At 40.8% G+C, this 24,775-nt stretch overlaps 3 protein-coding genes and 1 long non-coding RNA gene across 6 annotated transcripts in view; 2 read left to right on the forward strand and 2 right to left on the reverse strand.

Annotated features, from left to right (window-relative positions):
* Positions 1-1,563: 1,563 nt before the first annotated feature.
* On the reverse strand, positions 1,564-8,345 carry csrp3 (cysteine and glycine-rich protein 3 (cardiac LIM protein)). Of its 2 annotated transcripts, none has more exons than XM_088611040.1 (6): positions 8,212-8,345; positions 7,003-7,138; positions 5,873-6,041; positions 4,260-4,389; positions 3,406-3,499; positions 1,564-2,709 (listed from the first exon to the last, which is right to left on the reverse strand). In XM_088611040.1, the coding sequence occupies exons 2-6, from the start codon at positions 7,112-7,114 to the stop codon at positions 2,636-2,638; spliced, it is 579 nt and encodes a 192-aa protein (XP_088467166.1). In that variant the 5' UTR covers positions 7,115-7,138; positions 8,212-8,345; the 3' UTR covers positions 1,564-2,635. The 2 variants fall into 2 exon arrangements, with proteins under 2 accessions (XP_088467166.1, XP_088467165.1); XM_088611039.1 differs by having other exon boundaries at positions 7,003-7,141; positions 8,212-8,324.
* Positions 8,346-8,554: 209 nt separating this feature from the next.
* On the reverse strand, positions 8,555-17,797 carry e2f8 (E2F transcription factor 8). The gene is made up of 14 exons (XM_088611038.1): positions 17,352-17,797; positions 15,944-16,034; positions 15,398-15,664; positions 14,939-15,092; positions 14,206-14,526; positions 13,632-13,793; positions 13,377-13,514; positions 13,068-13,277; positions 12,446-12,527; positions 11,437-11,950; positions 10,867-11,151; positions 10,640-10,775; positions 10,147-10,529; positions 8,555-9,837 (listed from the first exon to the last, which is right to left on the reverse strand). The coding sequence occupies exons 2-14, from the start codon at positions 16,025-16,027 to the stop codon at positions 9,670-9,672; spliced, it is 2,904 nt and encodes a 967-aa protein (XP_088467164.1). The 5' UTR covers positions 16,028-16,034; positions 17,352-17,797; the 3' UTR covers positions 8,555-9,669.
* LOC148645644 (uncharacterized) lies at positions 9,760-15,298 on the forward strand. The gene is made up of 4 exons (XR_015928062.1): positions 9,760-9,895; positions 10,116-10,498; positions 13,083-13,928; positions 14,171-15,298. It is a non-coding gene; the product is annotated as an uncharacterized LOC148645644 (long non-coding RNA).
* Positions 17,798-18,871: 1,074 nt separating the features above from the next.
* Positions 18,872-24,775, forward strand: part of LOC148645645 (neuron navigator 2-like) — a 222,482-nt gene continuing 216,578 nt past the window's right edge. For both annotated transcript variants that reach the window (XM_088611776.1, XM_088611782.1), the window contains exons 1-2: positions 18,872-19,025; positions 20,869-21,459. In XM_088611776.1, the coding sequence (XP_088467902.1) occupies positions 21,379-21,459 (81 nt within the window). In that variant the 5' untranslated portion in view covers positions 18,872-19,025; positions 20,869-21,378. The remainder of the gene's footprint in view (positions 19,026-20,868; positions 21,460-24,775) is intronic.

The following is a 24,775-nucleotide window of genomic DNA, read 5'->3' on the forward strand; positions in this document are numbered from 1 at the left end:
TTTTGAAACTTTTTTAACTAATAAAAAAATGAAAAGTGGGGCGTGCAAAATTATTCGGCCCCCTTGCGTTAATACTTTGTAGAGCCACCTTTTGCTGCGATTACAGCTGCAAGTCGCTTGGGGTATGTCTCTATCAGTTTTGCACATCGAGAGACTGAAATTCTTGCCCATTCTTCCTTGCAAAACAGCTCGAGCTCAGTGAGGTTGGATGGAGAGCGTTTGTGAACAGCAGTTTTCAGCTCTTTCCACAGATTCTCGATTGGATTCAGGTCTGGACTTTGACTTGGCCATTCAAACACCTGGATACGTTTATTTGTGAACCATTCCTTTGTAGATTTTGCTGTATGTTTGGGATCATTGTCTTGTTGGAAGATAAATCTCCGTCCCAGTTTCAGGTCTTTTGCAGACTCCAACAGGTTTTCATCCAGAATGGTCCTGTATTTGGCTGCATCCATCTTCCCCTCAATTTTAACCATCTTCCCTGTCCCTGCTGAAGAAAAGCAGGCCCAAACCATGATGCTGCCACCACCATGTTTGACAGTGGGGATGGTGTGTTGAGGGTGATGAGCTGTGTTGCTTTTACGCCAAACATATCGTTTTGCATTGTGGCCAAAAAGTTCGATTTTGGTTTCATCTGACCAGAGCACCTTCTTCCACATGTTTGGGGTGTCTCCCAGGTGGCTTGTGGCAAACTTTAGACGAGACTTTTTATGGATATCTTTGAGAAATGGCTTTCTTCTTGCCACTCTTCCATAAAGGCCAGATTTGTGCAGTGTAAGACTGATTGTTGTCCTATGGACAGACTCTCCCACCTCAGCTGTAGTTCTCTGCAGTTCATCCAGAGTGATCATGGGCCTCTTGGCTGCATCTCTGATCAGTCTTCTCCTTGTCTGAGCTGAAAGTTTAGAGGGACGGCCAGGTCTTGGTAGATTTGCAGTGGTCTGATACTCCTTCCATTTCAAGATGATCGCTTGCACAGTGCTCCTTGGGATGTTTGAAGCTTGGGAAATCTTTTTGTATCCAAATCCGGCTTTAAACTTCTCCACAACAGTATTACGGACCTGCCTGGTGTGTTCCTTGGTCTTCATGATGCTCTCTGCGCTTTCAACAGAACCTTGAGACTATCACAGAGCAGGTGCATTTATACAGAGACTTGATTACACACAGGTGGATTCTATTTATCACCATCAGTCATTTAGGACAACATTGGATCATTCAGAGATCCTCGCTGAACTTCTGGAGTGAGTTTGCTGCACTGAAAGTAAAGGGGCCGAATAATTTTGCACGCCCCACTTTTCATTTTTTTATTAGTTAAAAAAGTTTCAAAAATCCAATAGATTTCGTTCCACTTCACAATTGTGTCCCACTTGTTGGTGATTCTTCACATAAAATAAAAAATTTATATCTTTATGCTTGAAGCCTGAAATGTGGCAAAAGGTTGAAAAGTTCAAGGGGGCCGAATACTTTCGCAAGGCACTGTATAGTTGCGCAGTTGTTAAATTGTTTTACGGAACACATATCACTGGGTAAAATGACATCCTCTATTAAAAATCAAACTAGACATTTCAGAGAAATATGGGCTCCATTTATTGGCAATCTAAATTTATAGTGCACACTCACATATGCATACAAGGAGACACGTACACTTACACACCATGTATCGCGCATCAACACAATACCCCCACTTTTTAATATAGTAGTAGCTATATAAATATAAAGTAGCTGTGGTTATTATTATCCCTCTCATTCATGTAATAAGCAAACTATACTGAATTTAACCATAAAGTTTCCCTTATCAAGCTTACACTTATTGTACATTTTTTCCGGTCTCATTTTGTCTTACTTATGTCCTCCTCTTTTTTTCCCTTCTGGTCTGTCTATTTTTCCATTCTTTTGAATTTGCATTTTAAAAAACAAACCATCAAAGGCCAAAAAAATACATCAGCAAATCTAAGGTTCTTTTTTGTATGAATTGACAATGTATAACTTGATATTGAGAAATAATATCAATCTTTATTAGGTTATCTATATTTAAGTTTGATATGTTCTGAAGATATAAAATGAAATAGCAGCCTGGAGAAATGGTGAATTGCATTATTGTTATCCAGTATTTCTGTAAGCATTTCTGTATTAAGATACATTAATATGCTGTAGTCTTATAGTATTTCTGTCAGATTAAGTACATACTGTATCCTTTCTGTGCACAACAGTGATACTGTACCTAAGGGATTTGTGCCTGGTCATATACTTCACTACCTTAAATTATTATTATTATAGATCCATATAGATCCACTGTAAGGCATAACAGTGCGGCTAGCATTTATTTGTGCAGTGGCCTCATAGGAACAATACATGCACTTTTCAGTGAAATACTGACTTTAACATCTTTTAGTGTCATTGGGATGAGATTACATTTATTAACGTGTCATATATTTAAATAAGTACAATCCACACTCCAGCATATTATGCCATTCGGTTATACACATCTAAAGGTAATTACATGTCACATTATTTGTGTCAAGTCATATAGAAAGCATTTTTCTTACATGTGATGAATGCCTCATCATTTTGTACTATGTATTTTAACACAAAATTCAGAAGATTTTAGCTTTGTTCACAAGTTATCCCTGCTGGTTTACTGTTTTTCTTCGACAGCTCCCAGATTTCCAAGACCCATTCCCTTTGGACCAAAGTTTTTGGCGTAGCAAACTGGGGGGAAAAGAAAAAGAAGGAAATGTGAGGAAGATCTATATACGATGAACCACCTTTCCTTTAGGGTAGACTAGAACCTGTCATTACATGTATTTTAAACTGTAATATTTATATGAGTTTCATGTTGAGTCTACTATTGGACAGAACACAGCAGTCATTGTTATAGACTTTTTAGGGTCAAATTATCGTGGTGTAAGCAGCACATAACAGCAGACTTTTTTAAGTTGACAGCTGGCAGAGGGTTGGTAGAGATAAGGACTGTGATTAGAGCCTCTTCACTGAAAAGGTTATTAAAAGTCTTCATGTTAGTTCTAGGAATTGAAAGGCAATCTGCATTCTTCTTTACTCTAACGAGGCTCTCTAATCATGCTCTTAGAATGTTATTAATTTCAATACATTGTTCATTTTTAGGAACCTTTTATCCAGGTTTTTTTTTGTTTGTTTTTTGAAAAAGGAATTTGATTTGAAATTGTGCAGATTTAACTGTCCTGACACTAAACTGTCAGGCAAAAAGATCAAAGCTTAGTATAAATAGAATATTGTTACTTATTCTAGAAATTATGGCATTTACAAATTGCCTTACAAATACTCTACATTCTATTATTTATTTGTTTTATTTTAAAGATTTAATGTTGTAAACTAGTATATTCCTAATGTGTGTTTTTTATTTAAATGTGTGGGTCTTCTCTATACCTTTGCAGTAAATCTCTCCATCTTTGTCAGTCACTGTCGTAGATTCCAGACTCTTCCCACAGAGGGCACAGCGGAAGCATGTTTTATGCCAGGGCTGAACACACAGAACAGAGAATTTTATTTGGGCTTTGTTTCATTATGGTATTTAACAATAATGACCAATTTCAACAGTTATCACACTTATTTTTTCTGAGTGAATAATTTTCATTTTCCATAAAAGTCAGCTCCGTTGCTAATAATTAATATATTATTAATATAATTTAACACCTGCAGACAGGTGAACAGATGTTAGTGAGCTGTGGATTTGAAATGCGCCACTTTATGAATACTGTCCATTTTTATTTATCTTTATACAGTTGTATGTACCAAGCTTGAAACTTCATACTGAATGTATTAGGTTTTGGAGATGCTCTAGCTCCAAGCCTCTACAATGAGAACTTTTAACAGACACAATCACATATAGAGGCATTTTCTCAGTGGGACAAACTCGCTACTCTTAAAAACAAGTGGGTGAGTCACAAATAAAGTTTGTGTTACTTTGTGTGCTATAAATGTAGCACACTTCCTTCGCTGGTATTTACTCCCACAAACGTCCAAATCGATGACATCTGGAGCAAACAAATTTGCTTTATCCCAGAGATTCTGTTTATGAATGAATGAGCAACAGACCCTTGCTATTGTTCTCATTCAGCTGGAGAGTTTGTGCTTCATGTAGCCATTCTCAAAGTTACAAATGTAAAAAAAACCTGTTACGGTTCTGTAGGTATGAGCATGGCTTTTCTTCAGCAGATGTGACTCCAAAAGCAACAGTTTACATCCTCTCTTGAATGAAAGCCGGCTGTGCATATTTGTACCTTTCCTCCTCCCATGACTTTCTCTGCAGCGTAAACAGCCTTAGAACAGCGCGGGCATCTCTCTGAGCCTCCGAATTTCTGACCAAACTTGTTGGGGTCCGAGTTCGCTGTCGGGCGATGAGGCTTTGATCTAATCCAAAGAGGTGGTAAAAAATGTGTTAGTATATAATTTTTATTGCATCCATAAAAGTCAACTGCAGTTGTGGGCATAAGGTTTATGTATTAGTTTATACCCCCAACCGTAGCCCTTAACCTACCCTTAAACCTGAACTGACCTCATTTTCACAAACTTGAGAACAGAGGCTAAAAAGTTATTGAGGCTATACCCACACAAAAATATTCTGAAATATTGGAAATGGTATTGCAACAGTGGTTGGCAAATAGCTGTACTTTTTTAAAAACACATAGACACAGGTGTGTTGTGTGCATTCAAGGAGTGATATCTGTTTTGTTGTTTTAAGTTTTGTTTTTAAAATCACTTCGCACTTTGGGTTAAGCCTAGGCATGTATGATAGGAATCTGTTTTGAGACACCTGCACCAGAGAAACTTTGCTCAAAACATGTTTTTTACTCCAGGGTAATTTGCTAGTTTGTGATTGTGGTGCATCCTGATCTTTGAGAAAAATGAAAGGATTCACGCGACTTATTACAACATACACAAAGTACTTTGCATTTACATCTGCATTAGAATTGTGTACCTTATTTTCCAAACAGATATAATCAGGGTTTTGGAAAGGTACGTTTATGGGGTAATCCATTAAGGTTACAAGTAACAAGCAATGTAAGGGGTTCATTTTTAAAAGAAATAATAATTTTAAAGTTTTAAAATGGAATATAACATTTTACAACATAGTAACAATACACACGTAAAATGGATCTCTAACTCATGGCTTTTCAAATGATTTTCCCCCAACGTCTTGGTTTATTCTCAAATGTAATCACTTACACGTGTAGCTCGTCACTGTAGTAGATTACTTTTAATTAATAATCTCTGACACACGGTTTGAGAAGGTTGAAAATACGGATTTTTGTTATGCATAGTATTCTGTGTTTTCGGAATGTATTGTTAGGTAATATCCCTTTGAATTTAGGCCCTTCCTATTTAAGGACACTAAAATCTGCTCATTACGAAAACAAGATGGAGTGATTCCTATTCAATATTTGAGCGTCGGGGGAGTTTGCCTCAAGCAAATCAGTCTCAAACATAATTTCCAGGTGACCCTGATCACTACTCCGGGTCTGTTCAGGACGCATTCAGTCCGGTAGCTTCTCAGGTGCGTTTCACGGTTGAACCGGGCGTCCTGGCAAAATTCTAACCGTTTGGAGAAGTGTGTAGTTCATATTAACTTGATAAAACTAAGGGAAAAAACTTATTACACTGCAGAGGGCAATTGATGGATTTGACTAAACTGGGTTCTACTGAAGACGCAGAAGCTGACTATTGCCTTTGAAGTTACAAAGTGAGCTCCAAAGATACGCGGATGACTTTGCGTACTAGGAACACTTTTGCGCATTTGGCACTGGACTTTGGGACACTTATTTAGTGCTGTAGTGTAGGTAAACAGGAAATTGAAAATGGTATTTGATCTGCTGGATGAATTCCCTTCACGTACTCTTGCGGTTGAATCCCCAGGTGCTCTCCGGGGTCTGAGCTGAGTGCCCCCGCACCTTGTCCATAGCCGTAGCCTTTTGGACCATACTTCTTCCCGTAACAGGACTTGCAGTAAATTTCAGACTCGTGTGCTGCGACCGTTGTGCTATCAAGGGCTTTTCTGCAGACCACTAGAAGAAACAAAGGTAAAGCTTTCTTAGAAGACGGGAGCTGCAAAACATTTGTTGTTTTTTTTGGTCGCTGCCTGTCAGCATGATGCTTCATCCTGGGGTATGTTGTACATAAAAGTACCGTTTGCTAGCCAAAAGGTAAATTTTAAATTTAGTTAAAAACTTGACTTATCGTGGTCACAAAAATAAAATGGCGTCAAACCTGACAATGAAAGCTATTTATAAATGTCACACATGACCTTTGCCTGGCCTGCTAAAGATAGATCTAGCATCATTCAGATTGAGCCCTGGTGATTTCCACACCTCGGTGCTACGTTGTTAAGTAGCCAAAGAAGGTCGCTGTGAAGATAACAGATATTTTAGTTAATATTGTCAGTCTCCAAATGCATGCAAAATTGTCCGCTGTTGCAGTTGCGCTATTGGCCAGTATGACCTGGTTTCTAATTCCATTTTTGTTTCGGAGGGTAAACTTTTTAATTTGCCGCAACAGACGGAGCACAGCCTGAACGGCAATTAATAACACGGACATTTGGGATTCAATGACATTACCGATTGCAGCCCAAATGTCAGACTTGCAATTTAATTATGGGCTACAGTTTATAACACGTGATGAAGAGCTGGATGGGTCTGTTGCCCTGCAAGCTCTTAAATCTTGGGTTTCAATTCGGAGCCCAGGGGTGCTTTTGTGCGGCGACTGCATCCCGCAGCACAAGAACACGCTTTTTAGGTTAACTGGCGTCTCTAAACTACTGTATGCTCGTCTGTTTTCTGCAATGACATCTTGAAACAGGTGTCGCAGGATTTGCGTGCCTCTTTGAAAAAGGGGCAAACGTTTGGTTTAGAGTTCATTCCCTGCGCCCTCAGCACAGACCCATCCCAAATGCCCCCAAAGACAAAAATGAGCGACGGAGAACTATGTCGTCCGTGTGGACCATTAGTGGTGAATAAACGGAGGACTCACTGCAGATAAAGCAGGTTTTGTGGAAACTTCTTCCATTGCACTGTATCTCCTCTGCGTGATAAACCGTTTTCTCACAGGCTGAACACTTCGCTCCACCTCCCCAGTTCGGCATGTTAAATCTGTTTTTTCAAACGATCTGCTGGAAAAGAGAAAAATCACACAACCGCACAACATACAGTACCTGTATCCTGAAACAACAGTATTTACCAACTTCGCATCATTTAATACCTCATTGGAACCGCATTTTCAGACCATTAATACTTTATAAGGGATTCGTTTCAAGCATGCTTACTCTAAATGTTGTAAAATTAAGGTGTTTTAGCGTGTTATGACATTTTCATGGCCTTAAAAGCATTTTGCTTTTGAATCTTTATTCGCAGAGCATTGAAGATATTTTAAACGTATACCAAGTTCTTTTAGTAATACATATAAACTATTAATTTTATATTGCGTGGCAAATATTAATTAGTGCCAAGTTTTTTTTACACGTCAAGACACAACTAGAAAAAAAATCCGTTTAGCCCGTTATTTAAAACGTTATGACCAATTTATTATATAGTGATAAGAATGAACAGAAGAGTTTTTGATGTGTGTGAAGTTTTATCCCAAATGAGCGATAAGGTATCGGGTGACTGACAGACTACACGCAAGTTACTTATTCTCTCCATTGATTAAGCGACATTAAGCAATTTGAATGTCTGGAATGCCGCGATAAGAGTCCAGGAATAGGGTCTGTACAAAGACCAGTTACGTACTGAAGAACTTATGCCAATGGTTCTTTAAAGGTAAATATTTAGATGTTTTTCATGCAGTTTGAGGCTTCATTCCCGAAATATACAAATCGACTTGAGGGGAAAAAATAGTTTAGTAACATATGTAACGTTAACTCCCGAGATAAAACGATATTGGCAAGAATTTATTAAAACATTAACTGGTATGCAGGTTTTTTATTCTATTCGGCTGGACTTCATCAGGACTACCATAATGGTTTCACGGTTTAATTACATGTTTAAAAACACAACTCTAATGATATTTTGGACGAGACGGGAATTTTGCCACTACAATTTACTAACACCAAAATCAATACAAAAGTATTTTACAACCAGTTAATCCAACATAACTCATGATATAGCACGGAATTCAATATTTTGACGTGACATTCTGTGATACTTAATGAGAAAGTATTTGTAAAACAATATCAAGACTTACAAAACCGAGATCCCTGGGTCCAGTAGTCCTTCTCTGTTGCTTAGATCGGTGGGTTTGAGTTGATGTCAAACCAGGCAGCCTTAAATACTGGACATCTTTCATTCACAGCTATAGGAGGTATCAGTAGCTGACATCCAAATTAAGCGGTCTTCCCAAAATAACTTCTGACAAATCCTTTGCTTTGTGCTGGGAACTGGTGAGTCCCTAGGGGTGCCATTTGTTCTCATGATAAATATGGGCATGTGTGTAAATATGAGGGCAGCTGCATGTGTCAGATTTGTAGGAGACTGTATTGAAGGGTCCTTAGTTAAGAAATTTTCATCAGTGAAAAGAAATACAGGTGTTGTATGCTGAAAACGGAAAGAATCCCCCTTTATTTTCTTAGTAAATGTGTACATATCAAATTAATTCAACTGCAATCCAACCAAAGCAGTCCAGGTTAACAATTTTTATCATTGACAAATGTAAGAAAATCCTTCCTATAAATTAATGAAATTATAATTCACCTGATTACACTAATAGGAAATTTCCCCATACATTCATTTTTTATCTTTATTTCATAGATACCAATTAAAGAACTGTAACAGTTAACATATAAAATGTGCAAAATGTCATTGTGCTGTACAGCTTTTTGCTAACATGCAAAACATGAATCATCCATGTATCGGTTTGATTTGTCCTATTAAGGCTACTTGTATTACTGAATAAGAAACATTTGTCATAGTTTATTCCTACATGCATATTTTGAATATCCTAAATGGGCATTGGAAAATTATGCAGTATATTAATGCATTGGGTCCGAGGTCCTGTGTCACTTCCTGCTTAAAGCTCCAGTTCTGCTACAGCACTGACTGTATAAAAAGCTAGTGTTTAACATTAAAGATGGAGATCTTCAGTGTGAATGTTTTCTCATCCTGTGGAAATGTTGATTAACTGTTAAAACATTGTCTGTGCTTTAAGATGTACAGTGTAAACTGTATTTGTGTTTTTGCAGGTTTTCAAGCCCAGTTAGTTTCAGTGATCATGGGGCACAAGTCTGGTTCAGTAGAAACTGCAAGAAGTAAACAGCAGAGTACATACAGTATGCTGTTTTGTAACTACTCTAAAACCTGCAGGTACCCTATATTTTAAAAGTTTTTCCATGCTGCAGTTTTTATTAGAGGACACCTGGTAGCAGGGGCTGTAGTCTTCAGAAGGTATATCCATCTGTTTTGTAAAATCCACAAAACTTTTTAATGACTTTCACTGCAGATGTTGCAGGACCTGAACACGTCTGTGCTTAGGACCTAGAAATTGCAAAGTTACTAGTAATTTTAATATGAACTAGCGTACCCCTTTGTGCAAAGGGGACACCCCCCCCCCCCCACTCACACAGTCAAATTGTCAAAGCTTTATAAATAACGTTTTGCAGCTCATGAAAGAAAAAAACAGTGCAGAGAGGGTCTGCTGCTACAGTCTTCAGGTTTCTTCAGTGCTCACTTCAAGTTTCCTCTGCGGTATGTAAATGTTCTCGTGAGACGAATGACTAGACGAGACCACAGCAGCCAAGGGAGACAAGGTGGAGACTGGGGTGTGGAAGAAGCTCTGTTGAGCACACTGGGATGCTTTGGGCGTTGCCAGAAGAGGCTGTTTGAAAATAAAAACAGTAACAGTCAGCTGATAACTTGGATTCAAAGTTTTCAAGGTGTGTAATGGATACTTTTACTCTAATGTTAATTCATGCTTTACATAAACAGTTCTGACTGCTTCTGTAACTGGTTAAAAATAATTTCGACCTAGTTTGCACGTCTCTTTTGTATTTCACTGCTGCTATAAATATTTAATAATTTACAATGTGTTACATCAACAACTGCATATTACTACATAGTAGCTTCAAACATTTTTTTTGTCTCTCTTCTTTTAAGAGGTCTTGAACAACCAAGTCCTAGTTCTCACCTGCTGTAAACTGATCAAAGTAACATGCTGTCCAGGCATCTGAGGCTGAACCGGGACTGGAGACATAGGCTTGATGAAGATCATCCCCCCTGGCTGAAAGCTCAGGTGTCCTGGGACGGGGCTGGCCTGCTCCAGGGGGGTGGCCACAGTGCCAGGGCTGGCACCCTGCGGGATTCCAGCTGAGATCAGCCCGAGGTTCTGTAGTGTGAAGTTCAGTATTGCGGGGCTGGGGCTGTTCACGTGCTGCCCGGAGGCAAAAGAAGGGCTCGACTGGTTGATAACTGGAAAGGAGGCGAGGGAGACGGAGGGGCTGGGGTGCTGAAACGTGGCGTGCGATGTGAAGCTCGTAGGGGTGAGTTCTGAGGACATCACAGGTAGGGCCCCTGTGGGGGAGGGGGGTAAAGACAGGATGGTAGTCAAATGGGTTTCAAACACTTCGGAAACATGGGAGTTCCAATGTTATCTTGTGAGCTTTCTCGTTCCATGTCGGTACCTGTGACAGGGGGTTGGTAAGCCTTGTGGTGTGAAGCTGAGGGCTTGGGGCTTTCTCCGTCCGGGGACCGCGACCTCTGAAGGCTGAAGAGGGACTGCTGCGATATGGGAATAAGATAGCCGGCTGGCACTAGTGCCTGGAACAACAGAGGTACAAAAATCAATGATCAGAACACATTTTCCCATCAGTGGATATCATGTGGAACGGAAATATAAAACTTTGGTTACCTCAGGGTGCAGATGACCAGAAGGCACCATGATTTCTGGCACGGAGACCGATCGTATAGGAGTAAGTCCTGCTTCGCTGTCGGAACACGAAAGCTTCTCTTCTTTTTCCAGGAATGTCTCCACACTTTCATCAAGCTGCTCTGATCCCTTGTTCTCCGGGGTATTGATAAACTCTGGATCTAAGTGCAAGGCTCTAGGCGAAGGTCTGTTGTGTACCAATCCCCTGCGTGCCTTGAGCTTGTCCAGGTAGAGTTCGTATAGCTCTGCTTCACCGGGTGACGAACCCTGATGATAAAAACCAGGAGATAATTTCACTTAAGAATGAGCATTTTCTTGGGTCGCATCTGAGAAAATCCACACCGAATCATCGGTAACCAAGCAGGAGAGTTACGTACGTCTTTCCTTAACGCTTGACTAAACCTATTGCTCAGGCACTTTTTAAATAATACAACAAATTAACTCTTCTGAATGACATAGTTGCTAACAATGAACGTAGCTAATATTTTTAAGTTATCTATAGCTCTGGAAACACCCTTAGAATCAAAAATAGAAAGAGGAAAACAGTTATACCCTAGAATTTGTCTGGGTCTTCTTTCTTTTTGGAGAAGAGTTTTCAAGCTTTTCAGTACAGGCTCGTTTATAGCCCCTCTTGGGACTGTTCAGCGAACAAGGCGACTGGCAATTCTTTTGAGAGGAGTCATTTTCTGGATCAGAAGCTGAAGCTGTCCTGTCGCAGTGGATTTCTAAGCCAGCATCAGGTGGACTTTCCCCACCTTTATCTTCAAATCTCATGGATCGTACAGCCAGGCTGGAGCGATTAGCTACTGGCCGCGCACAAGAGTGCACATATATAGCACACGGTCCAGCAGTCTGGTTCTGAGGTAGTATCACGGGGATGAGGGGAGAATACTGACAGTGAAGATAAGGTACTGCTCTGGTAGATGGCGCAAGGGTCTTAGCCTGAGAGTTGGTATCCTGCTGTTCTGTGTTTACTAGTTGCTCAACAGCTCCTGATGTTTTGGTGGCTTTTCCTTTTTGTTTTTGAGCTTGTGTCACAGTCTGTTTGGGTTTCTTCTTGCTTTTCCTAAAACAAAAGTAAATAGCAGTTTATTTCATGAGGTACAAAAATGAGTTGCATTGAACAAATTAAGTTTTGATTCCCCCATGGTGACTATTTTTTGGTGTGTATGTGCGTTATCACTGTATTAGCATTCTAGATGCATTAAGTAGTTCAGGTGGGTAGCTGCGTCAGCATGTGTAGGCTGCAAAGGAACAAGTAATAGGTTTATTCCATGCTGGAAAAAAAGAAGAAAGAAAACACAACGTTTCGGCTGTGGAGCCTTCTTCAGGTGTCTTGTCTTTCTCACACCTGAAGAAGGCTCCACGGCCGAAACGTTGTGTTTTCTTTCTTCTTTTTTTCAGCATGGAATAAACTTATTACTTGTTCGTTTAGATGCATTAAGGCTATTAAAAACCAAAGTTTGATGCTTTGTCCAAACCAAGTTAAATAAGGAAATAAGAAACATTTCCACATTACAGAAAAGAAATATTGCACTAAATGACCTTAGTTAGAACTTACCTTGATTGCTCGTCAAGCTGAATTTTGCAGATGGCTGCAAGCTGGGCCATTCTGCTTGGGTAACATTCAGGATCGGTCGAGTCTTGGGGGAAACAAGGATACGGAGATGAGTGTAAAGAATGAAAAAAACAAAGTGCAAAAGGGACATTAAATGCCATATACTTGCTCATAATCCATCACAACTTACACAATATTTAAAAACTAACATCTTATAAATGTATTGCTCAGTATTCTAGTCCATTTGCTGGAAGAGGTTGTTTCCTGTTTAAGAAAAGATGCCAGTGATCTGTAAGGCACTGTGTGGCATGACATCTTGCTTCATTGTGAAATGTATCCCTGTCCAGTAGTTCACTTTATCTGGGGGATTATTTATTTTCAGACTTGTAGGTGTTAAAGATGTAAAGCATGATTTATTTCATGCTGAAAAAGAGAAAAAAAGAAACACATTTTGGCTGGGGAGCCTTCTTCAAGTGCCATCTGACTCTACAGCCGAAACGTTGTTTCTTTTCATCATGCAATAAACCTTTACTTGTTCCTTTGCAGCCTACGCATGCTGACGCAGCTCCCTACTTGTGTTAAAGATGTGCCGCGCCACTGTACTGCTGTACTGCCTAACACTTACTTTTCATCTTGACAGGACTGCTGGGTGCAGAGTTTATTTTCCTTCGGTCATCCTGGATACTCTTTGCTAGCTTGACAAGAGATGGGTGCCGTGTGAAGCTATGCTTTGTCTTGGACGAAGGGAAGAGATTTTTGGCGCAATTTTCGATGGAAGATCTGGATTCTAATGTCTTGGATGTAGCTAGAGCGGCAGCTGATGATGTGTTTTCATCTGTGGAAAAAGGAAAAAATAAGCAAAATGAAGCTTAAAGACTATAAGTAGTATGATCATATTAAACAACTGCAGTAAATTATAGCTGTAAAAATGTACCTTTAACACTTAAGAAATCCTCAGGTCCTGTCCACTTGAATGCTGGCTTCCGGCCTCTCTCCTCTGTAACATGCACCTTTTTTATCAGCTCCAGACTACTCAGCACGTTAGCGATGTCATACAGCCTCCGGATTTTTGCTGGAATAGATGCAGTGGAAACCATAAGCGCATGCGGTCCCCGAATTATTGAAGTATTGTAGAGCAACCGAGCACGTGTCATAAAACGGAAATCCAGATAAATAAAATACTGCTCACTTTTAAACTTGCTCTTATCCAAATCAATCACTTGATCCTCTCCGATGAGAATTTTAGCTGCGATGTCCAGACTGACCACGCGGGGCTTGGAAACCAAGAACAGCATCACGAACTTCTGACTCATAACTCTCAGCGACTTGTCCTTCCTGCTGTTGACCGAAGCTGTGAAAGCAGAAAGGAAATGGCAGTGAGGTTTCTGTTGTTAAGAGTAGTTCTCTGCTTAGACACAAGGGTCTTTTTTTTTTTTTATACAGCTGCAACTTTTCTCCATGTATACGTATGACACTTCACTCTGAGGTAAAAACCAGTTTCTTCATCTCATATTTTGGTTGTGGTCATAGGTTGTAAATCTGCATTTAACACCTCGACGGCTTCCGTTTTCCATTTAGCTCTTCAAATGTTTGTGAAAGCATTTCAGCCAGACAGAAATAAGCAGATGCTTTGAGGGGAAAGATTTAATAGAGTTAAATGTGAGCTTAATTTCTTCAAAAAGTCGCTGTTGGAAGCCTCTTCCTCTCCGTGCTCATTTTCACACACAGACAAAAGGGAGCGTGTCTGAAGCGCGGAGCCTCACCTGCCCTGAACTCCATCCCTGGGAGCTCCACGAAGAACATCTCCCTCTGCCCCACGTCGCCATCCAGCCCCCCGGCTTGCCGCACGTCCTCGTTCTCCTTCTCCTCGGCGTCCGAGTCGAACTCCCTCTCGTGACTCCTCTGCTTCAGCTGCTGCATCTGCGCCGAGTACCCGTGCTCCTCGCCCACCTGCTTCAGCATGCCCAGGGTCTGCGCCAGCTTGCCCCGCCCGTGCCAGGTGTAGCGGTTCTTGGCCAGCCGGCTGACCATGTGCAAGCTCTCCAGCACGTTGACGATGTCGTAGATGCGCCGGCGCTCCACATCTGTGTGATCACAACGCGGGTTCTTTTTTAAAATCCGGATTTATAAGCGAGACGCGGGTTGAAGAGCAGCACCACGAAGGCGAATGAAATATCTTATTGTGGGAATCCTGTGACTTACAGTACAAGCACAGTGCAAACCCGGGATTGTTAACTAGCAGCCTGGGGCTGTTCAGAGACTTCCTAGGTTTTCCCATCTAATTGTTCATAAAATTACACAACAGATCTGCTCTGGTTCTGCTTGTGGTGCATCTGTTGATTTGCAATTGTTTTCGACATTTTAAAATTAACAGTAACTTGGCATGTAACTCTCGTTGGCTCTGTCTTTATCTTTGTGGTTGTTTTTTAGAATCACTTCCTAAACATGGAACCTCCAGACAGATAATGGCCTACTGAAACATAAATCGCAACTTACGAAGCTCTCCAGCTACTTCATCAAGACAGATATCGTTGTTGAGGGCAGAGTTGGGATAATCAGGATATCTTGCTAGGAATTTGTGGCAGAGTAACCCCAAACTCTTTTCTTTCCGGCTTGTTTGAAGTTTGTCAGAATCGTCGCCAAAGTGTTCCTGGGGGACGGAGACACAAATGAGTAATTAATTCGAGTTCAGGATTGTGTAGTGCAAGGAAACTTGTACCTTTTTTGTAACAAAGCTTTTGATGTAACGTAAACACACCTGTAAAAGGATTAAATCAAGGTCTAATAATTACACCATAACAATAATTGTTCAACTGCAGATTCTTTGTAGGTTGAGAAAATAAATATACAAATGCTGTTTGGACCAGGATGAATGAATTATACATGTAATGCAAGGTTATTTTCAGCAATCTAATGCCAGATTAAAACCTGCAGGAATGGAGAATTGACATTTACCTGAGAACTATCAATAGCCCCTGCCCCTTCAGTGTCATCAATGCATAGCTCCTTTTCCCTGTTCCTGATCTCCGGACTAACGGCGCTGATCAGGATTTTAAGGTTTGCCGTTGGGGTCCAAGGCTCACAGGCAGGAGTGTCTTTCCCCTTGGTTGGCGTCGTCAGAGACCCCATGTCTTGCTGACTCTCTGCTAATACTGAATGTGAGGTAGAAGCCTTAAGTGGCGTTTTGATTCCCAGTGCTGGAGGCTCTACAAATACACCGTACTGCAAAAAAGGAAAATTAAATGTTTAACTGAATGAATATGCATTACTTAGTGATTCAAATACAAATATGGTGCTTAAACTAAAACGTTTCCCTAAAAAACAGAAACATACAAATATATGAAGATAATCTGTACTGATGATCAATTATCAAACTTTTTATTCAGATTGGAGGGAATTTTTTGTGCCTGATGAAGACAATCAGCAGGTTACAGTGAAGGATTGTAAACTAATTACAATTTTAGTTAAAAAAACAGTACATCTGTACATCGTATTACTAACCTTTCCATCCTCTTTATGCGGTGTGTTAGAGAAACGGTTTGGTTTCTGATTTAAGTTCTTTAATTCCAGCAAAGCACTTGTCATCTTCCACCTTTAAAAAAAAAATAATTGGGGAAAAAAAATCAAATCAGTGTTATATGTGTCAGTTAAATCACACACCAAACCAACACGCGTTTAAAGGGGATGCATCTGCAGCTCAAGAAAAGCTGCAACGCTGATTTAAAGATTTAAATTATGTTTCTTATTTAAAAAAAGAACCGACCAAGCAAAATCTCCGACTTACAAAAGTCCAGAAACTCAAGAGTTAACATCAAACTCGTAGTACCCTCTGAGGAAGCCCGTCGTTAACTGACACTTGCGCTGCCGTATCAGAAACAGCGCTCAACGCAAATGCCCGCCTCTTTAGCTCATCGACCAATAAAAATGAAGCGGGAGTCCGCCTCGCTGTGATGTTAGTGTGTCCCGCGCAGGTACAGATATTTTTAAATTATTGGCGCGGAACTCCGGGACCTTCGTCCCCAGAAATCTTTACTGCTTGCTTATTAAACAGTGTTTCAACTCACGCACGAAGGCAAACGAATTACCCTTTGTCTATGGCCATACATGTAGCGCAGAAGAAAACGACAAACAATACGTCGACGTCTAAAACTCGTTTGGCACGCAGATTGTTTTGCTTGAAGCGTTTATGATCACCCCAGGAAAGGAATGTGCTAATCAGAGGCACCCGGTATAAAACCCTAAATTAAAAAAAATAGTCATGAATACTAATAATCGTGATGGGACGGTGGACATTTCTTGAAAATATAAGAGGCAGCGTGTTTTGGAGCGACTATACTATGTAAAAACTGGATTGTAAGAAACGCGCGGGTTCTTTAAATTTCCCCGCTCATACAATGTCTGCTAGGGTAGGCAGCCCTGGGTCTCGACTGCCGCCCTTGTTTCTAGGTTTCTAGTTCAATATCAGACATTCACGGCATCAGATAACCAATTTAATGCCTAAAAAGACAAATCTGATGTGTTTTCCAGATATTCGTTAAAGGGACATCGAAATCCCGTAGGAACCCAGCATTTAGCGAACTAAGCTTGCCTCCCCCAACTTCCTCATGTTTAGGGAACTTTCAAACCGGGCTTTTTTTGTAAAAACACCTCGCTAAAAACGAAAAGTGAATCCTTTATGTAGCCCGAAAACAGCTAATTCAACAGGAGCAGGATAATCCATATTATTCACCTTATGCATAAACAATAAATCCTTGTGACGTACTGTAGATACAGTAGTCCAGGGATAAACTAGCTACTACACTGTGCTAAAATTACACTCCATATCGTTTTCTGATAACTCTCAGCTAACACAATATTTCTCAGCATGAATCATGTTACACAAACGCATAAAATAATAAAAATAACTTACCCAGATGCAAGTTAAAAAGATCCTCTTGTATTGCTCGTCGCTTAATGTACACACACTCAGATCCTCAGAGTTGGACCATAAAAAAAGTTTGTAGTTAATACAATCGATGGCTAAATATTTACTGCATTCTTCGTTTTGAAGATCCGTCTTAAAAACTTAACCGGCAAAGTGTAGCAGCTCTCATATTCGTAAACATGTAATAAATACAAACGGTAAGGCAAGTACAAACACATATACTGTACTGGTAATAAATTATCTGTAAAGCCTATAACACTTCTAAAATTGTACAACAATCCTATGTAATTAAAAAAACACACACTATACCAACTCATCCAATATCGAGGAACTTTATAACTTAAGGCATGCCCTGAGTTAAACCAGCGATCAGTCGCTCAGCTTACATTTCAGTGAGTAAAAAAGGAGGCATTTCGCAAATTCCCTGCCCCACTCCCGCCTGACGTCATTCATACAGCGCGCTCACCCTCCCGCCCTGCTTTACATTTCCTTCCAGCCAATCAGAGCCGTGAGAACCCGGAGCGGCGTTATTTTAATGTTATCTGAGCGCTTCAGCGCCAAGGACTTCGTCACGTATGGCCTACGAGCAAGGGAGCGCCACTGTCCACCTTAATGCAAATAGACGCCTTGGTTTCCCTGTTGTTAGCAATGACTAGGCTATGCAGCGCCGTGCTACTATGCAAGGGCTGTAAATCTAGTTGAGCTTTGTAGTGCTGGCGCTTTTAGAACAGGAATAAAACGAGATAAAAAGTGTGCTGTACAGTGCATCTCAGGGGGGTATTGTTTAGTTTGAGACGTGTGTCTCCATTTATCGTTTAATGTGACTGCTTGAGTGTAACTTCAAGTATAGCTTATCACAGTATCAAATTTGTAGGGAACAAAGTATACATCCCAGTGATTTCTGAAAGGTATCTGAGGACTGGGAGAAGATTAAAGTGCATGACAATATCTGATTCCCAAGCCTGGTTTCATGAAACAGATACGGACTTAGGAGGATTGCAGAAATCGCTGGGGCCTGATCCCGTTGTACATTTTGGAAGCTAAGCAGAGCTGGGTTGTTTCAGTGCTGGAAAGGGGAACTTTCAAGGAAATTCGTGTTGCTGCTGTGAGTGATTTGGTGGACCAGTAGGAGGTGCTGTTCCCCCGGGACGCGAATTTCCAAACCAAGGTCCCATAGAGTGACCGTAGGCTCCAACCACGCTGTCATGAAAGACCTGACAGCACACTTCGGAGAAAAACGGAAGAAGAGGACTGACATTTTTTTTAATCTTAAGATATTGAGCCGGATTGTCTTTCAAACCCTTAAGCCTTAAGGCTTTTTGTGTATGCACTACACATGATGGCGTTTGCTATTTTCCTCGCGATCTAATAGAATGAAATATTCCCGGTTAATTGCGAAGTTGCTCCTCTTGTGCTAAATCTCTCGTCGACGCTAGATGGCAACAGATTCCTTTTTCCCAGAGAAGTTTCCATGGAGACGCATAGCGCTGAAAAACCGGGAAGAAGACTGGCGCGCTTAGCAATGACGTAATGTGATCGATTAGAAAGAGGGGGTTCTTCAGTGCAATAATGCACTGGCTGTAAGACGGGGAGAGAGTAGCTAGCATGTGTATGGAGAGGAGCCTGTTTGCAGTGGGGCACTGAGGGGTTTTGTTTTGGGTGAGTAGGACTAGTCTCTTTCCCTCCTGCTTAAAGATGCACGTTAATTGTAGCAGGGCACGTGCGCTGCTATCCAGATTGATAGAAAATGCTTGCAGTAGTATTCCTGCAGACGGGTAGCAAATCGAAGACGTACTCGTCTGACTGTGCTTAAGCAGAGAGAAGTATAACTGTCTGATCTTTAGGGACAGAGGGGAGACTCGGGAGATGTAATTAAATACTAAGTTTTGTAATGGGATTGTGTTTTATGAGCTTCCCGCAGGAGGTTGGCAAAGTGCTATAATTGCAATGTTCTCAAACTAAAGTAGGTTCCCATCAGCTTTTGTCTATGTATTGGCTGTATGTGCTTTAAGTTAACTCTAGAGTCTAGAAAGCATCATTCGAGATGTACCCATTACCTCCGTCTCATACATTTATAACACACTGCGTGGCAGATGGTTGAAGACCTAGTTAAAAATGAGATTTTTTGGGTTTTTATGCAATGCGGAATCTAGATCCGTTTCACAATTGACAATATGCCGGAGTATTAGAATTAAAACCTGCGACATAGCCGCTTCAAGGCAATGCAATTGATTATTTAGGCGTCTTAAAATTTATTTCGGTTCGATTTTAAATGCACTATATCTGGTCAAATGTGATCCGTATCATAATTTATTATTAGTGAACTACAGACCATCACTGTCGGTGCAGACGCCGGAAAAAACGCCTTTAAATATTATCTATATTATGTATTGCGCAATACAGTCTGCCTGTCCTCACAAGAACTGCAGATAAGGTGCTTGTCTGGGAAATTCGTCATAAATTGTACTAGAAGGTGACAATGTTACAATTTTGTAACTCAGAAGTGTCTTTCTTCCCAACTACCCAAACATACTAGTCGCACAGTGCTTTTCTAGTACTTATTAGGAAACCGACATCTCTAATGTAGCCGTGTACGCAGTAAGCTGGACGATTACATGGAAACAAAAGGCTCACGGAACACAAATTTCTGAGGTAGTTTTCGCGTCTCGCGAACATTGTTTGAATTAACAAAACGATTGAACAGGAAATTGCAAGTTGCAGTCGTTGGATTGTCATGTATTTAAGGTATATATAAACGAAAATGTGGCAAATTGGAGTATTTCGAAGTCTTCGAAATTTCTCCGGGAATTGTTAAACCAGAGTTACAATAAAAAATAAAGCGATTTCTCTCGCTACTTTCTGCTTGTACAGCTTATTCACGTCTACAGTTATTTTATTTTTTTATTAACCCCCAACAAGCCTGATTTCGGCTGGTCCAGTAAGGCGAGTTTGGAGACAACTTAAAAGTACATTTTAGTACTTAAACTAAAAGTCTCAAATAAAGCTACTTCAACGGCACTAATTAAGAAGCGACTAACGAGAACAGGAACAAATAAAATTTAATTTCTAGTAATTGTTTTTCCCCCTATAATGCAGTTCATTTTTTTAATTTAGAAAACAGGCCTGGGCACCTGGCTAATGTGTATTTGCCTGAAATAAAATATTATTCTTTTCTCCTTTCACTATGGAAATTTGGTTTATTTACTGTAATGTAATACAATGTCTAGGGACTCGGGCTGATATTTAACTGTGGAAACAAATTAAAAAATATAGTTTCTGTTGTCATATCAAACTGTTATCTGATGTGTTGCAAATGTTTGTAAGCATTCTCGGTTTGCTTTTTCTATAAGGCAACTCTAAAAAGTAAACAGCTGCAAGACCAGAGCATGTTGCATTTTACAAACGTGTGGCACTCGCACTTTTAACTATTAAAGCCTGTCTTTTCATTCACTCCACATTATTCCATGCGATTCACTGACATCCCTCTTGTTTTCTTTCTCAGATCGCCTCTCTCTACTCAGATGGCACCATTGCATGAAGACTTTGGGTTGTGCTCTTGTGGGATTTACAAATAGCCATTGTCAGGATTGCTGATTGATAATGGAAGGGTGACCTGTCCAGTATGTTGCGCTGATCCTATCGACCGGTGGATTAAATGCGTCTTTGGGATGAGTGTGGCGGAGTGCACATAACTGCAGCGATGATGAAACACAAGCCACAAGTACTGGGGAACCTTCTGCTCTTGTGCGTTCACACGCAGGCCGGCCCTTCTGGAATAAAGCTGAAGTAAAAGAACGATGGTTTGGAAAATGACTGAGAAGTAGGAGGAAGAAAAGCAAAACGTCCAGGACCACAAGGTGATGATTTTGCTGCTCAAGTGGAAGTCTTGGGGGTTGCTTTTGAAGGAAGAGAGGTGGGCGTGAAAGGACTTTGTTTCCTCTGCCTTGGGATTTGTTGGATATTCTGGGAAAGTGACTGGAAGATAAAGGAGAGAGGATTGGCACTGAAGGAAATGGAATCTGGAGCCGAGTCTGCCCAGCATCAACATCAGAGGAGAAAGCCGGTGACTCACGGGCTGGATGATCAAAAAAGAGTAAGTTCAGGATTTCAGCATTTTGTGAACAGGAGTTTAGACCCACGGCTTTCCTTATCCATATGTGTTTAAAAAAAAAAAACTAGCGTTCTTGAGGTTTATCCTTCCTCTGCATCTTTTGCCCAGACAAGAAGATCTTGCTAGCAAAAAAGCATGGAGGCCTCCATTAGTACACAACACAAGCCGGATGACCCTGTTGTGTCTTTGTCTGCTGGGTTTAGATGGAGAACATGTGCGTTCTGTCACTTTCTGTATTATTCTAAAAGTCTGACGAGCTTTTGCCAACTGGTGATGAGGGTTCGTACTGCACTGATACTTGCACACTGGGAGCAGAGTACCTGAATCCAGCCCACCGCTGTGTGTGAGTCACTTTAATGAGATTAACACTTCAAGACGTTCAGATGTTTCATAGGTTTTGTCTCGGCTGTATTGCAGCTTTGTTTTAAAAGAAGGTGCATGTGGGCTTTGGCAGCTTTTGTCTAGGTAGTCTCCCTTGCGCACACAATCATCTGAAAAGTTTCTTTTTAAGAGGCATTAGTAAAAGTCTTCAGGCATTGGGTTTTTGATGTTTTGTATTTGTACGAAGGTGCGAAGCTTGCTGAGAAAATTCTCTTTCGTGTTTGGAGAACAGAGCCTTCGTGCCTCCGTTGAGCTGCACCGTACAGCACGAGAACCTCTTGGAGAGGAGGGGGGTGGGTTTAAAAAACACGCTTTGGGGGAGGTGTAAGGGGCAATTAAAGCCGTGCGGAATAACTTCTTTTATTCAAGTTTCTATTCTTGTGTCGCGCTGAAGTGCTGGTTAAACGACACATCAGACCGCCGGTTATGTTTGTGTGCAGGGCAGGAGTAAGCGTATTGCATGGGTAACAATTGCGTACATATGTGTTGGATAGAGTGGGGTGGGGGGGTTGGTAGGCAGGGATGGCTGCATGTGGTGTTTGATGGCTATGGAAATGCACATTTCCCATCTGTTCTAGCTTTTGACCATGGTGCATGCTGGTATGGTCGTAGCATCTGAAAGTCTAATGCCACCCCATTGGTGGCAGCTGGGATAACATCAATTGGTCACGGTTTGATGATGCTCATTTTAACTTGAACTCCAGCCGTCATGGAGATTAGTACATTTATAATGATATATGTAAGATTCATTTTAATGACTGTCATGCACGGGCTGCTCTGCTCGCTTTTGTGTTGGCAAAATAAATCTTAATGTGGAGTCGAATTGCACTTCCTTCAGGTTTTCTTTTTAATGAGCTGAACTGATTGCCGGTAACTCTTGACTACCCTTTCTCTTTTCTTTTGGTAAAAGGGGACTTAATTTGAAAATTGATACATTTTTTTTCCACTTCATTGGAAAGTCTCAATTTCCCCAGACTGCAGAATATTTGGATGTATTGTGTCAGCCTGCTGCAAGGACATTTCATAAGGCTGTTAATCTGTCTGTGCCAATGAAAGAACATGCTTTAAAATCTTTTTTCCTCGGGTAATCATTTGTGACTGTGCACATTTAGGCTTACAAATGTTCTAGGGACCAAATACTGGTCTTTTATTTTTTACCCTATTAGGGATTTAGGTTTTGTAACCTGATCACCTTGGACTTATTATCATAAGTATAATTTAATGGGGAAAGAAACAGCTGGGATCTTTTACTGATTTTCTAGATTGCTTTCTTTTGGGCACAAGGCAGGACACACCATTGATCGCAGGGCGGACACAGACACGCACACACTGGCACCAGGCCCCATTTTCCCAGAAGCGAAATGACCTAGCTGTACGTCTTTGGACTGTGGGAGGAAACCGGAGCACCCGGAGGATATCCCCATGAGTGTGAGGAGAACATGCAAACTCCACGCACCCCAGGAATTGAACCCAGAGCCACAGCGCTGTGAGGCAGCAGTGCTAACCACTGCAACACCATGCCCGAATGCTTTGTTGGGGTTAAAGCTACAGTTACCACCCTTGGTACCCCAAGACTGTGAGGGGTGTGACAGTGTTGGCATCATGAAGTCTTGACTCCATGCAGAGTCTTAAATGGGTTTGCTAGTACAGTGCCGTTCCCCCTCAGAGGTGTGTTGGAGACAGCAGTCTGAACCTGGGACCTTCTAGACCAGGCTGAAAGAAAGCAGTGCTGATCAGGAGAAATGCAATTTAATGCAGGCATGTGCGTAATGGGGCTTCTGGTGCCTATCAAGTAGGTTTAGATCCCCCTCACCATGTCAGTGGTCCTTGTTGTAGTGGGTCAGATGCTCAACTGGGCTTTGTGGTCCAGGATAAGGACGTATGTACGGTAGTTGGAATTGTATGTGATAGTGAATAGAATCCAAGGTCTGGCCTCATGTTCTACACTTGCCTGTCCCCAGATGGCCCAGACTGCTTTTGCTTTTTGAATTTTTAATGGGAACAAGAGTTTCACATCCTGTTGATGTGCTTTGATGGCTATTAAACCTTTCATTAAAAAAAAAAACCTCTCATCTGCCTAGTCTGTCTCCAGCTTTGTGTGGCCAGAGGAATTTTCAGTCTCCTAAAAGGCCTGCTTTAACTGGCTCAGTGTATTGTTCCTGTTGCAAAAAATAAAAAATTGTGAAGTAATAAAATACCAAGTAGATCCTGCAAGAGGAAATTACCTCAAGGTTGCTGAAAATATGATTTGTGTTCCTAATTGCAGATGCATTTTTTTATAAGAAGATACCTTTTTCTTTCTTGGAGTTTCACAGTCAGTATTTTATCTTTTATGGTGAAAATGCAGTCTGTCTTTTTAGCTACAGTTTCATGGAATGAAAATGGACATGTAGCCAGATAGAAAAATGGCACCTTACATTATGGAAAAAACTCTAGAAAAATAGGAAACTATAATGCGTCTAAGAAGCTAGAGATATAGCACCAAAACAGTTGTGCCAGCAGTTCAGTGTATTTGTCATAAAAACTCAATTGCGATGAGATGCTTATATGGTAAATAAGATGTGAGCAGTCTATATGCTTTTAAAAATTGATAATCTCCTGTGGACAGTAAATGCATATTTTGGAGTAGCAAATACGTTGCTCTGTCTTTAGATTACTTTGAGATACACTACTGAATATAACTTGTTGACTGCTTTTGCCTCCCATGTGCTTGTTATAGCTCGGTTGGTGGCTGGGATGTGGAAGGTATTTTTCCATCTTGGGTTTGGTTTTCCTTAGCAGTGGGGTGTCAGGTGTGTAAATCAGAGTGCCACGTGTCGCTAGTCGTTTGTTCACCCTACCTGTACTCCACTGGGATTGTGGTACAGATTTAACATTCCCATTTATTTGTTTAGATTTTTATGAAGAACATTTTGTT

The sequence above is a fragment of the Lepisosteus platostomus genome, chromosome 18 (genome assembly GCF_059453375.1).
Source record: "Lepisosteus platostomus isolate fLepPlt1 chromosome 18, fLepPlt1.hap1, whole genome shotgun sequence".
Classification (NCBI taxonomy): Eukaryota; Metazoa; Chordata; class Actinopteri; order Semionotiformes; family Lepisosteidae; genus Lepisosteus; species Lepisosteus platostomus.

What these genes read in the sequence shown, in the direction of transcription:
- e2f8 (XM_088611038.1), bottom strand. Translation starts at nt 16,027, where the DNA reads ATGACAAGTGCTTTGCTGGAATTAAAGAACTTAAATCAGAAACCAAAC. An exon ending in AGACCCAGACAAATTCTAGG is followed by an intron (nt 11,152 to 11,436) that starts GTATAACTGTTT and finishes TTTTATCATCAG; the next exon opens with GGTTCGTCACCCGGTGAAGC. An exon ending in CTTTGATCAGTTTACAGCAG is followed by an intron (nt 9,838 to 10,146) that starts GTGAGAACTAGG and finishes ATTTTCAAACAG; the next exon opens with CCTCTTCTGGCAACGCCCAA.
- csrp3 (XM_088611040.1), bottom strand. Translation starts at nt 7,114, where the DNA reads ATGCCGAACTGGGGAGGTGGAGCGAAGTGTTCAGCCTGTGAGAAAACG. An exon ending in AAGTCATGGGAGGAGGAAAG is followed by an intron (nt 3,500 to 4,259) that starts GTACAAATATGC and finishes CTGTGTGTTCAG; the next exon opens with CCCTGGCATAAAACATGCTT. An exon ending in TGGAGAGATTTACTGCAAAG is followed by an intron (nt 2,710 to 3,405) that starts GTATAGAGAAGA and finishes TTTTCCCCCCAG; the next exon opens with TTTGCTACGCCAAAAACTTT.